The sequence below is a fragment of the Dromaius novaehollandiae genome, chromosome Z (assembly GCF_036370855.1).
Source record: "Dromaius novaehollandiae isolate bDroNov1 chromosome Z, bDroNov1.hap1, whole genome shotgun sequence".
NCBI lineage: Eukaryota > Metazoa > Chordata > Aves > Casuariiformes > Dromaiidae > Dromaius > Dromaius novaehollandiae.
Genome location: NC_088132.1, coordinates 51,415,923 through 51,434,985, shown reverse-complemented (window position 1 = coordinate 51,434,985; position 19,063 = coordinate 51,415,923). Strand labels below are relative to the sequence as shown.

At 36.5% G+C, this 19,063-nt stretch overlaps 1 protein-coding gene across 1 annotated transcript; it reads right to left on the bottom strand.

Annotated features, from left to right (window-relative positions):
• Positions 1-2,079: 2,079 nt before the first annotated feature.
• LOC135324644 (centrin-3) lies at positions 2,080-17,796 on the bottom strand. The gene is made up of 5 exons (XM_064501298.1): positions 17,577-17,796; positions 14,506-14,641; positions 13,284-13,398; positions 10,349-10,540; positions 2,080-2,525 (listed from the first exon to the last, which is right to left on the bottom strand). The coding sequence occupies exons 1-5, from the start codon at positions 17,591-17,593 to the stop codon at positions 2,482-2,484; spliced, it is 504 nt and encodes a 167-aa protein (XP_064357368.1). The 5' UTR covers positions 17,594-17,796; the 3' UTR covers positions 2,080-2,481.
• Between the last annotated feature and the right edge of the window lie 1,267 nt (positions 17,797-19,063).

Below are 19,063 nucleotides of genomic sequence, written 5' to 3'. Positions count from 1 at the left end.
ATATTGCAAAAGCCAGGGGATAAGGCCTCAAACCAGAAGAGATAGAGTGCATCCAGCTGTAAGAGTTATAAAGACACGTATCAAGAAATAATCAATGAATCATCTACTGAGGAACAGAACAGTAACATCCCTCCAGAAAGTCATTCGACAGCTACGGTAAAATATTAGAAAACTGGAAGACTTAGAATAAAGGTAAGATGCTCAGGAAGAAGTGTTTTGGATAACTACTGAGGGACCTTTTTAAGTTCTAAATTACTTTCACTGTTTGCAGAATATAAAAATGTTCCTGAAATAGTTTACATTAAGAAGTTAAAAGCAAAACCAGTAACTACTGAAAAAGACTGTACCTTTATTGTTCCTAGAAAATACTTGTTGAGAGTAATTCATAGGCTCAGTCCCAAAAAACAAAACTTTGCCTTGAACACTCCCTTCCAAGACAAATCTGCTAGGATTGCAAAATACTGGTTAAGGGGTAGGTTTTTTTCCTCTTTTCTTTAAGTTTTATGTGGCTTTGCTATTGAATTCTAAATCATTTTACTTGACTTGTGACAAGCTTGCTATATTTATTCCCAAGAAAGATTTTCTCTTGTATGATGGAATCCTTACCCTAACTTGTTTTTCATCTTTCCCTACTTCCTTACTGAAATGAATATAAATGAAAGAAAGTACGTCCATGCTATATGTAGCAGAATTTTTCCTCATAAACACTGATCTTCATCCTGCAAATATGTAATGCTGTATACTGCTTGAGAGAGAACCTGCTTATAAAATCAGCCCCAGATGCAACACAGAGGAAGCTTCCATCAAATTTTAAGACTAAGGCATTAACTGAATATTAAGAAGGCTGAAATTCCCAGCAAATACCAGAGTCCATTTCTCCTTCACCCCCATAAGCTCCATAGTAGTTTTATTCCTACCATTTTTCCTGCTTGTATTTTCACAGATTCGGTTGCTATAATCAAAATGAAAATATCTAAATAGAAAGAACATCCCTTCCTAGCAAAGACTGCTCGAAAGACTTCTCTCTGAATAAGCATTATCCAGCAAGAAAATCCCAGTCAACAGTCACATACTGCACTGAGGTTCTACAGGTGTCTATTCATGTGACTTAGTCAGTGAGATGAAGCTACTGCAAATCATTCTGAATTGCTATAACCATCTGTATGAAGGGATTGATATTGACGGCTTAAAAGGAAGCAACACAGTATTTCACAGATAGGAATGTTACAATACACACTTGAAAAATAATAGGAAAAAATCTATTAACTTTGATGGCCTTAACTTCTGTCTCCAATAAACTGCAAGCTCTGTTTGTTTGTGCAGGGCAAACATGTTCATAACCCCAGGATTATTGACAGTTAAAAAGTAGCTTGTTTTCTAACAAAAAAGAAAAGAACAAAGGATTAAGCAAGGTAAGTTACATTCTCTGGTACATAAAGAAGGAGAAATTAATTTGAAATTTAAAAAGGAAGAAACTACAACCAATATAGAAGAAATCTATAAAAAGCTCACTCTATGAGAATTCTTCCGGAAAACAACTTGCAAGATAGAAATATATATATATGTATATATATATATGTGTGTGTATATATATATGCACATATATATATATACACACACACACACACACACTTTTTTTTTTTTCCCCAACTGCTTTAAGAGTTCATTCCATGCTATGCTTTTGTCCTAACTAGGTACTGGAGGAAGAGCACCTGGTCATCATAAACAATTGTCATTGTTTCCACAGATATCAAAGCCGCATATATACACATCTATGAAGAGAGCTGCTGGCTGACATTTGGACAACTTAAGTACATTTTTTGATACAGTTTATCATAATGCATAGTCACCTGCCCTCTGCCACGACATAGGGGTGATGCAGAGATAGTAAAATTCAACTGTAAAGATGAAAATGCTTGTTCATTTAATGCTACCATTCATATAGAAGAGGGGAAACGCAAGCCTATATATAAAACAAAATGTATACTTTTTTGAAGAAAGTATAGTCCAGTTCAGATTAAACTTCAAAAAAAAAAAAAAAAAAACACAACAACAACAAAAAAACGACTTTCAAGTAGCAACAGTAAAGAACATTTTATTAAAATGGAAGTTTGTCAAACTTTATATATCAAAACTAAGGCCACAGCTAATGCTAACACAAAGTCAACTTCAAAAGGTTCTATAGTATGATTTAATTTAAAAATCTTGTACAAAGCTATTTTACAAATGAGTACTCAAACATTTGGAAATGTATCATTACTTACTCTAAAATGATGTATCAATTATTCTAGTGATATTATTTAATGATACAAAATACTGAAGTATCAGTACACAAAACCTGTTTTTTTTTTGGTCCTGTGAGGAAAATAACTTTCTGCGAGACTCCAGCTACAGATCTGAACAGATATACAAAATATTGTAACGGTAGCTGCCAATGATTCCGCTCTTCTTTGTGCTGAATTCATTTCTTCTCTTACAATGTTAAATATCTCCGGTCATAATAGCAATGAACTCTTCCTGATTGACTGTAATAAAAGAGAAAATTATTAGATGATCAGCAAACAATCATAAGCCACAGAATAAAATAATTTATATCTCTATTATACCTTTTACGTAAAGGTTTCCCAGTTGTACTCTTTGGGTCTGATCCATTGCTAACTACAGTTTATAAATACAAATCTGCATTTTTTGCTTCTGAAGAGTTTTCACTTTTTTTTTTTTTTTTGTTAATGTAAAACGATAAAGCCAGAATGCAAGCTTAATTATGCATGGCACTTAAGCCAGAATTTAGCTCATATATAATAAGCTATTATTTCCGTACAATTATGAAAGTAAAAATATTCTAAAAGAGAAAAAAGAAAGAAAAACATTCGGAAAAGTATTTAGAATGATGGCTAAGCAAAAATGTAATACTTTGCTTATAATTCTAAGATTTTTTTTTTAAGTTATAATAATGTTAAAACTGGTTGCTATTTTTTATTCTTTGTGCCTCTAACAAGAATGCAACAACCTAAATTTTCATAATATTGTTTTGTTCTTAAAATAATGATTCAGACCTTTGTGTATAAAAAAAACTCATGCTATTCCTCTCCCTCTCAAACACATAATACTTGCTAAATACAATATGAATTTTAAGATCACTAGTAATGATTCCATAAATTAGCTAGAATTAAAATGGATTTCTGACAAGCTTTTTTTCTCTCTGAACTTTCTTCATTCTTCAGTTATAATTAACTGAAATTTTACACAAATGTACTTGAAGAAATTAAGCCATAATAATAAATTAATTAGCAGTCATTAATTATTTTTGCTGCACTTATACCTGAGCTATTGACCTTACTCATATGTTAAAACAGAGCCACTGTAAAAGATTTAACCAATGAGCATACTCTCTCTGCAACTAATTACTGTAATGGGGAATAGTTAGAATGAGTCAGTGGTACAGAGGTGGCCATACATGTATGAAGAATTCTCCCTGACAATTATTTGTCACAGCCCTGTGCCCAAATTATTCCTAAACAAAGCCCTGAAAATTAAGTATTACATCTATAGTTGAAGGAAAATTCAAATTCAACTATGTTAAAAAGGATAAAAATAAACTTAAATCTGTCCTGCTGTGACACATTTCAGAAAATATGAATCAACTTTAAATTTAGTTTAATTTAGTTTAGGACCAAATACTCTGAACTGTCAGTCAATCACACAGTTACATCATGTTTTACTACAGGTAAGATCTAGGTTGTCTGTATGACCTTAAAAAAGGTATTTCCACAGCTCTGCCCAATTAAATTTTTTCAGATATAATCATTATTCTATACTTTTTAAAATTTAAATATTTTGGGTTCAGATAATTACAATATTCCTGTAATTTCTCCCTTATATACTGATATCTCTTTTCCATGTTAATTGTATTTTAATGCATTTTTCTTCGTAGAATATAGTAGTTAGCAATGATCTAACATAAATCATTAATACTAATTCTCATCATAATTTTGAAATAAAATGTACATACTGAGAAGGTCTGAAAGAGCTGAGAGACAGCTACAACAATTAAAAAGTGGGAATATATTTGGTGCACAGGCCAAAATTTATAACAAAGATTAAAAAAAAATAGATGATTGGAAAAAAATATACAGGATATTTATGTGTATGAATATTTATCTGTTTCTTCCTAAAAATTAAAGGTTGAAGGGAGGAAAAAGAACTCATTTAAGAAAATAAAACATATTTCTTGGCCCATTTTGCCTCTTTATAGTTCTTTATATTCAGGGAGAGTTCAATTCTTGATCAGTTACCGTGAAAACCAAAAAAGTATGGAATTTTATTTTCCAGGCTTTGGAATAATCGATTAAAGCTTTACTACTTAAAAAAAATGAAACCTTTTTGATTTAGTTATACTGGTCAAAAAGCACCACTAAATACCATATTACGATCTATTTTCACTTGTTGAGATTATAAAATTACTTCAAGAGTTATACATAAAAATTTGCATATGGAAAAAGATTACATATTGAAGTCAGTCAATTGCATGAAAAAATACTTACAAGTTATCTTATTTAACATAATTTCCAATTTCACTCTTTACATGATGAAGAGAGGGCTACTCTCAGCATACATGAACTTTCTTGATGGTAGTTGTCTTAAGGATATACTTGGAGTCCAAGGTAGCTTTTCAGTAAGCCACATTAAACGTAAATTCACAGATGAAACTCAATCACTTTAGTTGCAGGAAAAGAAATTACATGTAGCCACACACGTTCCTGGCAAGATGCCTAAGCAACTGCAAAATCTAGCTGCTCCCTAAAAGATAATAACTAAAGTGTGAGTCAAATGTCTGGCAAAGCCACTAAGAATTAAAAGACGAAAACATCACTTTCCTTTGGCAGTGATATTACTTATTTGTTTAGGTCACATGACTGACACTACAACCAGGCTTGCAGCCTAATTGTTCTGTGTGGTTCATAAATGAAATAGGTGTAATTAAAATGATTTTGGGGATTGTAATTTTTTCCTACAGAAACACATGTGTAAATTAATCCTTAAAAATTAAGAAATATATCTTGGAAGCTAGAACAGTAAAAAAAAAAAGAAAAAAAAAAAAAGTTACCTCTGGTTTTATATAAACAGATAGTCAGTACACCAAAGCAATGGCAGGAGACAATACTTTAACACTGATAGCAGCTTTATGCCATCATACTCACATACAACTTTATATATGCTACTGCCTGGCTTCATAAACCACCTGAAATTATTAATATAGAAATAGTAATAATAATGTGCCAATGCCATGCCTCAAGTAGTAAGAATGTCAGGGAAGAGGGACAATTTGCTAGGTTGGGTTAAAACTATGTTCCTACATGGCACAGAAATTCTCCTCTGCTGTTGCTTTTGAAGTCACCATTCGCTAGACTTTACCGAGTCTTACACAGAGTTCTTCATTTCCCATATCTACAATCAAAGTAAATACGTATCTTCATTAGTATTTAACAGAGAGTAAGTTCTGAATTTCGTTTAATTCCACATTTAGACGATCGATTTCTGTGAATATGCTAAGCCTATTAAAAGATATCAAATGCATTACACCATGCTAAGAAATACATTACTCTTGTGAATTTTAAATACTTTTCAACTTACTGAACCCAATAACCCTCAAATTATAGCCCAATGCCTTGCTCAAAGCAGGGTCAACTAAACCAGATTGCTCAGGCCCTGTCAGTTAAGCTCTGAATGTCTCTGAGGTTCCGGTGTTTAACTACTCCCACAGTCTGAAAAAAATTACAGCTTCTTTTCACCTTCTCAGAATCCAGAAAATCTTTAAGTGATTTTATAAGCCTTTCCCCCGAACAATCCTCAAGTCGAGACAACTATCCAGGAAGTATAGTCCTCCATCAGTCTAAATGATCGCTGCAGCATGATACAACGCCCTCCTTTGTAAGTAAGCCTACAGGCGCGTCGGATGCTCTCAGCACGTCAGTCTAATGTGAAGAACCAAATGAATGTCAAAGCATTCTTCCTATTTCTGTGTTGCTACTCCAGGACATTACTGATCAGAGGGCATATTTTAGACACAGAATGGAATAAAATGCAACAGCTAGAGTATCACATTCTTTTCACTTCTTCAGCTATAAACCTGCAAGTAGGACATCAAGCACTGAAATGTATGAAAAATTACCAAAATATATGACCTGTGTATTTTGCTTCATATCAAATTGAAAGTGATATTCTTTAATTATAACTTTTAGAGTCAAAAATACTTTCTCACAGTAATCAAACAGGCCTGTTATTCAGAATATACTACACTCATCTCTGCATGGAGGTTCAGGTTGGTATCCTGTACTTTCCAGCAGCTGAGGATGTCCCAAGGTCACGCACAAGAATCAGATTTTGGGTATTATCAAAGAGACAGAATGAACAATCTTTACCTCTTGACTGTATTTTCAACTTACAGAACAAGTTCAAGATACAGCTAGCCAAAGTGTGTGCTAGGTTGTTTCGAATTGGTTACTTCTACCTTGAGATCAGGGAAAGAATGGATTCATGGGAAAAGCAAATCAACTCTACAAAAGAGGTATGAAAGACATTTCCACAAAGTATTGAGGCCTTTTAATTTCTCCAGTACATAGAAAAAAAATGACAGATTAATAAGGTGGAGGAGATTCTTTCAGGTGTTGCCTAGTTACATGATGCACTACCGAAAAATACAGAATGGAAAGAAAAAGAAATTTCCTCCCCAAAGTAGCCTATTGAGACTGACTGTCTCCTACCTGCTTAATAAGAAATGAAAACAAATGAAACAGAAATTAAGTATGCTTACAGTATTTATACCAACCAATCTCTTTCTGATATAATTTCTATAGACTGTTCCAGAAATATTCCATAGCCAGTTCCAGTACTGCACAGATACCAAAACTGGAAGCCAAAGGAAGTTTCAAAGAACCACAAAGCCAAATATCCCCCCCCAAATATCCTCTGACATCTTTGTTCAATAATATTGCAAAGTGGGAATATAATATTATAATGATTAACAAGTTTTGTAACATTCAAACCAACTGGAAAGAGAAAAGTAGTGACAATTCTCAATTATCCGGGTAACCCTTCTCAGACTTGAGATGTATTTGCAAGAGTTATGCACAATGAAATCAGAAGCAATCACAGTCTTGCCTAGTAGCTTCAGATTTCCCTCAACACCATGACACATATGATCATGAAATAAGTAACTATTATCCCATGTATTATTAAGTAAATGTTGACTTGGAGTCTGGAGAGTTAAGGGAGAACATTATTCCAGTGAAGCTTTCTTCTAACTCTATGCCAGAATCTGAGACCTAAGACTGCATCACGTTTCTTAGAGATAGATTTACAAAAATCAAAAGCTGCATGAACTTATACCCTGGAGTTTCTAAAAACAGTCATCCTCCAAAACAGAAGTCATCCCCAAGGACTAGGAATACGGAAATAAAACAATTTACCTTGCAAATGCAGACACAAATATTTCAAGAATATTTTCTTTTACAGAAACCTAAGTACGGCATACCAGTACAGCTCACTGGTTTAGCTGGAAGAACTAGAAGTTCTGACTAAAAGTGCCTAAAAGTTCAAGGTAACATGGATAGCAATAGACCTTATCTTGCTATGAGCAAAACAATCTTTCAAGTGTAAGAAGAGTGTTAAAACACAAGTGGCATTATTTCCATATTTAAATTATCCATTAAAAATGCTACCAACTAATAATTCCATTTTTTTTTCTTGGCAGGCAAAGAAGGAGAATTAGATGACAGAAAAATTTTGTTACATGACCCAGATGTTTGAAGCTAAATGGAACAGTGAATCATAGGATTATTTACTTTTTTCCAAAATGAATCTTAAAAAGCTAGCAACAGCATCAGTTTTCTTTAAAGAACAGAAAACACACAGAACCTTAAGGATAAACAGCACCATATATAAACATTATGCTGTCAATCTTCCACATTCAATCTCGTGCTTGACTACGCTAACGAGAAGAATGAATGGATGAACAAATAAAAGGAAACTGAGCCATTCACTCTTAGGTCATCAATTTGAATTCAGAAATGGAGCACTGATCCAAAATAACTGTGACTCAGCAACCTTCCTGAAAGAAGCTAATGGTCTACATTCAGTTTCTAATGACATTCAATTTCTAGTGACCAAACAGCCAGATGATAAAAAACATCCTTGATCATCATTCTGGCATCTCAGCTGGCAGCCTCAGGAGAGCAACCAAGAACAAAATATGTTTGTAGGCTGACTTTTTCTACTCTTGCTCACCTCTACGGCTACCTCTTCAAAAAAGACAAAATGAGAGGCTAAAGACACGTGTAGAAAGAGATCTTCCACTAAGGCTATTTTGAAGATTTCAGAAAAAAGCAGGTACTGTTAGCAATGCAATGTTATTACAGTCACTCCTTTTATAAGTACAATAACCTTAAAACAGAAGTATCTACCTAGACTAGAAATCAATCTAATGGCTGGAGAAAACAAACATTACTCCCTGTTTGCTATACAGCTGCTGAAAAGGAGATAAGTAAGTATCCTCCTGTCTACTGGAATTCACAGCTGAAACCCTGTGTGCCACTGCATACAGATAAGTGCCTGAAAACAGGATTTGCAGATAGATCTCAGTATACTGATCTCTTTCAATGATCCTATAGGAAATGCTTTGAGAAAAAAAGAACTCCATTGTCTCACAATAAAGCCCCAAGAAAATCTGGTCAAGCAGTGAGTGAGTTTACGGATCTAAACAGGAAGAAAAATAATACTTAAAAACCTAAATAATTAGTTTGCTGCTGGCTTAGCTCCTTTAAACATCTATCCTATGGGATCAGATATTGCCAGTGCAAGAAAGGAGTGGGAAGACACAGCTGGGAGTGTGGAGGAACATCAGAATTATGCAGCTTGGATTTATCATGAAATCATGGCCTGAGACTTATAGATAGCTATCAGAAGACAGGATCTCCAAAGGAAAGAAGTCACACTCTTCTCAACAATACACTGAATTTTATAGTAACAGTAACAATAACACTGTTATGGCAGTTGAAACACTAACTTTTACAATCTCTGCCTATAGGCTCCATATTTACACCACTGAAATGGAACACAACCTTCATATTCCCACAGCACTGGGCCATATTTAAATGTCTCACTGTACCTCTTGAAAGAACAGGGTTTTTTGTTTCAGTATTTGAGTAAGTGCAAGCAAGGGCAGGTCAACAATTGCCAAACTTGGAGCTGCATTCCCAAGTGTGGAATAAGAGCTATCACAAGCACAACAGGGGGGAGCGGCATCTGTCACAAGGCTGACAATGATGCAACTTTTTTTTTTGAAAAAACAAAAAACAAAAAACAACACTAGTAGTGAGAGTTAAGCCCAACAGATGAGGTGGCTCACAACTAGAAATGGTATTGCAACTGAAAAAGTGAACTGCTAGGGAAATCTCAGATATTGGTAGCCATCATGCAAGAAAAGCTCTGCAGGAGGTTTCCATGACTATTAGCAATACACTGTCTATGCAGATGGGCTGAAGTGAGTGGTCTCTGAAATACAAGTATTAAGCTTTCTGGTGTAAATATAGGGGGGGGGGTTTAAGCCAATGGAAAAAAACCCCACAAGTTTCAGTGCTCAGGGAGATTTAACGAGCATAGTATCAAATTGCATTTGTTTATTAATTCTTATCTAGCTAATAAATCTCTTCTGCAGCACACTATATGGATCTTGCTCATTGCCCAGAACCATTTTTCATACCGTTCTTCAGCACTCTTACTTCCAAAAGCATGTTCAAGACCCATCCAAGCTGATCCTGCATGGACCCAAGGTAAGTCCAGCATGGTTCATTAGCTTATTTCTCCCCATCTCACTAACATATAGAAACCACAACACTGGCACATTAGCACTTGAGAAACACTGGACTAGATGATCACATCAGTGAGAAACTTAGCCCTTTAACCCTTTTATTAATTTACATGGAAATAAAAACGCAGTGTAGTTAGAAATGGATGGAACTTCCCATGTACCAATTCAATTACTTCCACCTTCAACTACACTTTTACCAATCTTTTAGTAGCAGCAAGCTGAATAGGAGTTACTGGTGAATTTAAGGGCAGAGAATGCAACTTGATTTTTAGACTCTGAAATGTAGTTCCCAGACTAGCAACTATCAAAAATAACAGCCTCCATTGTCTGTCAGCTAAATCAAGTTTGATCTGAAATCATTTAGAAGAAAATCAAAGAAGGTAATGCTGCAGATTTCAGTCATTTACAGAATAAGACCACATTTAAAATGGGGAGAAAATTAAGAACAGGCTATGTTGGAATTTCCCTCTTAACACTTACTTTCTCCGTCTCCATCTTTATCAAATTCTTCAATCATAGCCCTCAATTCTTCATCAGTCATATTTTCACCAAGTTCTCTTGCAACCCGGCGCAGGTTTCTCAGACTTATTTTACCAGAATCGTCATCATCAAACAGTTTGAATGCCTTCAGTATTTCTTCTTGTGGATCTCTGTCCAACATCCAGTCTGTCACTGTAAGGAAAAAACTGAAGTTAGACTAAGAAACTCTGAAGGGTAAACTGAGAATGACATTAGCAGAAAGAGAGAACATGAAGAATGAACACTTCAGATTTGATCTGCTCTTCCATTTTTACCTATTTCAGTCCAATACACATGTTTGTTTGGCTGTTATTTGACCTTTCTCACTTTCTCTTTTCCCATATCTCTTTGGGACATACCAGTTATGGTCAAAGCCTACGTGGCAATTTAGACATACTCAGGCTTTTGATACACTCTCCAGCAGGAACACTCCTAGTCTGTTCCAAACTTAAAATTCAGAACAAAAGATCAACTCTGACAGATGCAGACGCATGTGAATCTGTTGACTTTAAATGTTATGATATGATAGAATTTTGACTTGCAGAGAATAGTGAACAACACTGAGCAATGAAAAGCACTCATACTGACCCTCTCTTTTAGATATAAATCTTCACTAACAAAAAAACAACAAAACCTAAGCCCATTGTTTATCAAAGGGACACTACTGTGACCAGCAAGATGTTAATTCTGAAAGGATTCATCGGTCTTGATTACTTCTTTTATCATTTCCATTTGTCAGCTTCTATAACAGAAAAGACAGACTAAATAACTTGACAAATAAAAATATTTTACTAGTAATTATTTCAGACATTTCTGGAACCATCTGTAAACATCTTCACATCTTTGTACCTGCTAGTCTTGCTATTTATGACTTTCATCAAGCCATTAAAAACACGTCATCCCTGCTGGTGCATAGAGAACCACTTAGAATCTGCTAGTGTTTGCAGATGGAATGCCTTCTCTGGTTTAGTGAACTTGATAGGAAAAAATTAGATTCAAGCTCATATACGCTCACTATATCAATGAGGTTTAAATGTATATATAAATCCTTCAGATTTAGATTAAATTTAAATATTTTCATTTAAAACAACTATCTATGCATGACACCATACATCGTTTAAAAATTCTACTTGTTACGGCAAAAAGATAACTGCAGCAGTATCTGAAGAACAATAAAATACTAGGTCTCTAAATATCAAAGGTGATGCGACTGTACAAAACAAGACAAATGTAGGAATGGTCCATGTGAAATGTATAACGATACAGTAATATTTTAAAACCATAAGTAGCATTTGTATAGATAAGAAAATTAGTGAACAGAGTTAACAATAGTTTCACCTTTTCATAAGTTAAATCATGGAAAACTGATGGCTCAACAACTATTTCACAATATTTAACCAGCTCTTCAGAATTATTTTTTATGTAACCTATCTTCTCTAACTCCCTGATCTTTCTTCTAGAAGTGGCATCACATTTAATTCTGTGTGAAGGATATATCATGTCATAGCTGCACTGCGATCTGATTCAAGTCTCGGGACAGGTTCAATTACATTACCTTCCCATATTGTATGTTGTGCTTCTTATAGGAATTTTCCTAGCTTTGCGCAGCACTTATTGACTACCTATACGGATAGATAGGCCAGAAACAGGAACTAATGAACAATGACAGCATTGAACACAAGGATTTAAAAAAGAAAAAGAAAAAAAGGACAACACAACCCTTGAGAGAGTAAACAGTTGAGACATGTTGTATTCTCCCAGACTCCCCAGATCTAAGATCTCCAGTCCATCATAGGCCAAAGATTATACCTACATGAAAATAATTTATCACATTTACATGCATTGCCAAGTTTTTTTGGTTTTGCTTCTTTAAATCAGCTGCAATGACAGTGGTCACTTACATTTCCCCACAGGCTTTATCTTTGGGTCTCTTCTGACACATAATTTGCCCTAACGGGAAACACAACTGAGATGCAGTATTTTCTGGCATCAACAATGTATTTTCTCCAATTCTAACCTGTTAAATTATTAAAGTTTGCCACATGTTTCAATCGATAATTGATTTGCCACATTAACTAGATTGCTCTTCATAGCCAAAAGCAACTACATGTGAACAGCACTGATTTTTCTGAAATTTTATAGACATTTAATACCTTAAACACATGGAATGGAACAATAAAATAGAGAAATAAACCCATGATGTATATGGAAAGAATCCCAGGTTACATTTTCATAAATAAAAACTGTATACAAAAGTATAAGTTATATGTAAACAAACAAAATCTCTGAGAAATTTAATCCCCAAAATTTAAAAATTCTGCAACCACTACATACTCAAAATATGTAAAACTTTGCAAAATACAAGATTTTTAGATAAAAACAAGCCTAATTAAATTCCATTGTTAATAAAATTCGTTTTCTGATGAAAACATTTGTTGATTTTACCAACAGCTGAAAAACCTTGATTTACAATATTTAACATTTGCTTCAGTTTCTCTTATCTTTGTTATATATGAAATGCTTACCGTTTGTATCTGTATACCCTTCTTCCCGTGAAATTCAGTCCCAACCACTTTATCCACAACAGGAAGAAAACTACAATATTCAGAAGCAGCACAAGAATATCTACATCTGTAAGTTAAAGCTTTTTCATTTGCAGAAGTTTGAAACAGATTAGGACTATGTATACTCCAGCTCCTTTCATACTGATCCTATGATTCAACTCCACATATCAACTGAGTATTTAGTATACCAAGAATTATCTTCCTATTCACTTCTATTAAGAAAAACACGAAATGAAATTTCACATTTCTTAATAGTACTAGGTAATTGAAAAAGCATGCAAAGTATTGCTTCTCTACCTACTTTTTCTCAAGGTACACAATCAAATACATACCAACTTCATTAAAATCTTCAAAGGTGATCTTGCCTGTTGCTTCTCGATCATAATCTTTAAGTATTTTCAATACGTCGGCTTTTTTCACATCAAAACCCAAGGCTCTCATTGCCACCTTTTGGAATAAAACAGAAGTACAACAATATATGAATATTAAAATATAGATAAAAGAAATTTATTTTTATTTTTGTTAAGTATCTTATTACCCAATACAAAATGTGTATACCAGTGGGACAGGAACATTAAATAAAATAAAAAAAAATAAAAAAGCAAAAAAGCTTTGGATATAAAATCATCTAAAACTAGTAATAGCAAGTGGAACATCAAGTTACAGTGAAGCAACAACATTTCGCATTTTCAGGGATTTTATAAGCTGGACCAAATGCTCCTTAGGACAAGTGGCTTTTTTTTTTTTTTTTTTAATCATTTTCAAAAATATTTCAAGCACTTTAATCAGGTGCTATAACACAGTTATTCTAATGGGAAACTCTGTCCTTTTTTCAATATGATAATATTGAAAACCATTCTTCAAATCATTCTTCTTTAATATTCATACTGAGGGCATGCCTTTTCACGGGTTTATAAGTCATCTTAGAAATTACTTAACTTACTACTTCTCCACTGATGCCATTAGGACAACATTAACCAAAGATTTTTTATTTTTTTATCAGGTTAGGAGTACATCCTTAGCTTCCACATTTCAACTGAGATGGTAATTTCTCAGCGCAAACTAACTTGACTGCTTGCAAACCTATGAACATATGCTAAACGATGAATAGAAAACCACAATCCTAGCGGATAAACCTATACAAATCTATGCCATGTGCTGATTTCGTAGAGAAGGAGGTATTTCTTAATTTTATATATCTCTGTTCTTCCACAGCATTGGCTGTTTCAGGGCCACAGTATCTAATCTGACAGCTGAGAAACATCTTTGCAAATAATCACAACTGCTGGGAATGCAAGCGAGGCATACTGCAATTGGACAAAGTGTATTAATAGTGCATATATCCCAATAGTACCAAACACATTGCAGCTTCCAGTAGAGATAAAGTACCTGAACTCTGAAATAAAAAGACAATTACTGTACCTTTAAGACAAAGACATTTCTGTAACAAGAATTAAAGTAAAAAAAACCCATTTCTTCTTTCAAGTAATTCTTGAATTACTTGATAAAGCCAAACTATGGAGCCAGAAGGTTAGATTAAGTACTTCCTTTTACCTTTAATTCATGATAATTTATTGCTCTATCTTTGTCTGTATCAAACAACTCAAAGGCATCTTTAATTTCCTGCTTCTGTTCTTCTGTCAGTTCTCTTCTTTTCTTCCTTTTAGTTTTGTCTACTGAAAGTTCATTCCTGTATGAAAAAAAGGAAGCTCAATGTAACTGATTTCTACTGGGAAGATAAGGCTCTACATAATGTTTTTCCATCAATAAGAAACTCACCATAATAACAGATCATTCTGCCTTTCTCATCCAATCTTTTCCCAGTTTCTCCCAGTTTAAAATAATACTTGAAACAGACAATAGCTTTGTGAAGACTGAATGACATCCCCTATCCTTCCACCAAATAAAATTAGCAGAAGTGATTTGGTTAAGAAATTATTTTTAAAAAAAAAGAAGATAGAAAAAATGCCTATCTAAAAGGGATACTTGAGATTACAAACTTGAACAGCAGTTGAAATGATGCAGCTCCTGAAGCCACTTTATTCCTAAACTGTAGGAGAAATAATTTTCAGAGAGATGCAGCTGGAGGCTTAACTGGGCATATCATTGGGTGGTGTGGCTGCTAAAGTGGATGTTAGTTACCACATATCTGTTATCAGAAACAGTTTTTAGATAAACAGTATATATGGATTTTTAGAAATCCTTTAAATTATACACACATTAATCTAATGACTTCATTGCTCCGTTTGTCCATACAAAATAGACAACCTCAAGCACAAAATCAGCACCTACTGCTCAAGTATAGCCCTCTTCTCCTTGGCTAGTCTCGAAACAAGGTTAAATTTTCAGATGATAGGGACAGGAGATATACGGCACATATATTGGGAATGACAGTTGAAAAAAGCATACGTTGCTCATACGTAAATGGAATGGAATTAGTATGCACGTAAAATCAACAGACAGGGTTATGAAATATGTAGTACAGTATACTTGTTAGAAAGATGTATGCATTATAGAATGTATGGATTACAGCGGATTAGGAAAAGTGAATTTATGCATAATCCAATGGAATATTCAATTCACAAGAATGCTTGCTGAAAGGATGGGACAGATTAAGGATACTTTGGAACAAGCAAAGTGTACATTTTGTCATGGCTGTAACTGTGCTTTACTCATGTCAGAAAGATCGACTGTTGTATCCAGGGTAATTGCTTGGAAGATGCCCATTTCAGAGCAGGAATTCTACAAAAAGAAGTGCATCTGAGGTAATGGATGATATGAGTGAGACTGTCAGCACTCAAAGTACACTCTCAGAAGAACTGTATGTACATGAAGCTTAGCAGCACACCTTTGCAGTGATGGTAGCTAACTGCGGTGACCAGTCCACTCTACTCTGCAATCAAGAGGCCACATCTGAACTATTACATCCAATTTTGGACCCCTTTAGTACAACAGAAACTTACGTGGATGCTTAGGTGGCTGGAGCACATGATGTACAAGGAGAAGCTGAGGGAGCTGGGTTTGTTTAGCCGGCGGGGGAGGAAGTAAGGGGGGAAATCTGAGTGCTGTCTTCCATTACTTTGAAGGTTATTTTACACAAGACAGAGACAGGCTCTCAGAGATGCACTGAGGAAGGACAAGAAACAACAGCTACAAGTTGCAACAGGGGAAAACTGCAATTGGATCTAAGGAAAAACATTTTTCACGAGAATGATTATGCACAGGAACAGTTGCCCTGGGAGACTGTAAAATCTCCACCCTTAGAAGTTTTCAGAACTCAACTGAACAAGGGCCTGGGCAAACTCATTTAATTTCAGGTTTGACCTGCTCTGAAGAGCAAGCTGGACTAGATGACTTCCAGAAGTCCATTCCAACCTGAACTACTGCATGACTCTAAATGCCGTCAGGAGGAAATATTTTGATATTCATTTGTTTATTTGCAGCAGAAATGAAATGCATACAACATCATTTACTGTAAAATGCACAAAAATCACTGATGAGCGAATGGAAAACTGCTTGTTCAAGAAGATTATTTGTTTTCCACATCTCCTTTAATTAGCTGCTTTTTCTTCTCCTTTGTTAAAGGAAAACATTAGCTAATTTTAAACAAAACCAAAGATTAAACATACAGTTGCAGCTCAGCTTTCAACAACCACTTTAGCCATACTGGTGAAAATTCCAAATATATACAAGGAAAATGCAAGTTGCACAAACTGGACCCACCTCGCAGCACAAGATCCTCAAAGAGTGAGAAGCCCTTAAAAGGCCCATTGAGACAGTTTAATTTCACACAGGCTTTGGATTACTAGAGTTTTTGAAAGGACTAAAATAACACTCAGCTGGCCATGTAACTAGAACTGGGAGAGCTGCTCTGATCTGGAAAACCCACATTTTGTGAGCCATGATGATGAAACATACCCATTTAGAAGTTGGAAAGCAGATTAATGTTGAACTCTTCAGAAAGAAGGATCTGTCTACTCAAGTGTTTATTTAATGTTTAGCACAAAGGAATTTTTTTAAGACTATGAATAGTACTTGAACTCGAGTAGTTCAGTGCCGCTCTGGCTGCAAGCACTTTTACTATATGAAGAGTAAAGTTGTTATACTGGAGAATTAAGGACCACATATACCACATAAATGTACTAGACAAGCTTGAACACAAGGATTTGTGAGGTATGGGAGTTATAAGACATAGCCTCTTTTTACAACAGATAGTGAGTCCTAATGAAAAAAAACCAAAGGCTTAAGAATAGCTGCTTAAGGTGCTTCTGGTGTTATTTCTTCCTCACCAGGAAAAAAAAAATCAACTTAAAGTTTATGAAGAGGCTTTTTGAAGGTGCACGATATTATTTTTCAACGATCAGGTGAATCTTCCAAAGCAAAAACGGTTCTAGAAGGACCCTGATCAGGCGTAATCCGCCCGGCTGCGCAGTGATCCTCCCTGAGGGGATCAGACATAAACCGTTAACGCTCCAGCCGACCGACCTTCACCGACGCGGCGCGCGCGCCCGGCCGCTCCCGCCGCCTCGCCCCCACCCTCCCGCTCGCCTCTGTCACCACAGGCGCAGCCGCCCCCACCCCCAAACGGCGCGAGGGAGGAACCGCCCGGCGCGGCCCGTACCGACCTCAAGGACAAGCTCATACTCCCGTCCCCAAGCCCGGCCAGAGCGGAGCGGGCCGGACCGGACCGGACCGCACTGCACTGCACTGCACTGCCCTACGCTTCGCTTCGCTTCGCTGCCCGGCACACAGCGCACACCGCTCCGCACCGCGCTCACTTCCCCTTGGAAACGCGGTACAACGCCGGGCCCGCCAACCCGGGCCCTCCTAGCCCAACCGCCGGCCGTCCGATTGGCTATCCAAGGAGGCTCTTCCCGCCTCCTCGCGCGACGGGCCCATTTACGGGCTGAGGTGGCTGCCACTCAAGCGGGGGGGGGGGGTTGGTTGGTTGGTTCGTTCTATTGGTTGTTTCGTGAGGAGGCGTGGTTACCTAGAATGCCGCGCGGCTCTGGTGTTGCTAGGGGAAGAAGGCGGTTACGCTTCGAACGTGGAGGAAGAGGGCGGTTACGTTTGAAACGTGGGGGCTGTGGTGGGGGGCCTGGGGGGCGCGCTGCGAGCGGTGCGGCGGTGAGGCTGCCTGGCGCACCTCGCAGCGGCAGTACCGCCTCTCCGATCGGGGAGAGAGAAAAACAAAGGGCTTCAGCGTGGAGGTGCCGAGGCTTTCACGGAAAAGCCGCCCACATTCTAAGACTGTGCTCCATCCGCCTTGCTCTGGCCTCTGGATCACAAGGCGCCATCTTGAGTCTGAAAAAATAGTCACAAGCGGAAGGGTGGAGGAGCTCTGTGAGGCGACGCTCGCCTTCTAGTGCCGGGGGTCAGGCAGGGTGTTAGATTGACGCTTAGTTAACGGTGTGTATGTCACTGGCGAATTGGCCAGTTCTGTGGCAGTTGAGAATTGATACAGAATATAGCTCTGTGCTTCCACTATTTAATGCTGTAATTCAAGGTGGGGACTGAAAGTGCTGTATAAAAGCTCAAGAAAAATCTGAGGGGAGAATGTGACTTAAGCATGTTTTTGTAGTTCTGTCTATGTAGCTATCTGTCTATGTATGTAAATGGTTACATGGGAATGTTTTTTCTAGCCTTTTTGACTTGGTGTTGGATTTGCCTTCCTAAAAGTAAATGCTTTAAATCATGTGTGTGAAACCTGTTTTGTCACCCCTTGCAAAGTTACTGTGGCTACTGTGGTTCTTGCTATGTACCATCTGTTGTTAATATAAAAAGTTTTATCCTTTATAAATTCTGGGAGGAAACAATCCATGTTATGCTGAACTGCAGGATCAGAGACCTCAATATATAGTACCAGTTCTAGCTGCAGTTAATATGTTTAGGCTTTGCAAACCAGCGAGTAAGCCAGCAGCACTACCTGTTCTAGGAGTGGGAGTAAGAGAGGGGGAAATGTTCATTTCACTGATTTAAAAAAAACCCTGTGACTTAAAAGTGCCACCTCAGGCAAGACTGGTCTGTGACACAATACATGTCCCTTCCACTTTGCTGTTGTGGAAGCCTATAGCAAACGGAGATGTTCGATAACCCAGCATAGCGCTATGTT

Bases quoted from the DNA above. Each gene is read 5' to 3' on its own strand.
- LOC135324644 (XM_064501298.1), bottom strand. The intron at 13,399-14,505 runs GTAAAAGGAAGT...TTATTCCAAAAG, and splicing joins TAAATTATCATGAATTAAAG to GTGGCAATGAGAGCCTTGGG. The intron at 2,526-10,348 runs GTAAGTGTTAAG...CTTTTATTACAG, and splicing joins TAAAGATGGAGACGGAGAAA to TCAATCAGGAAGAGTTCATT.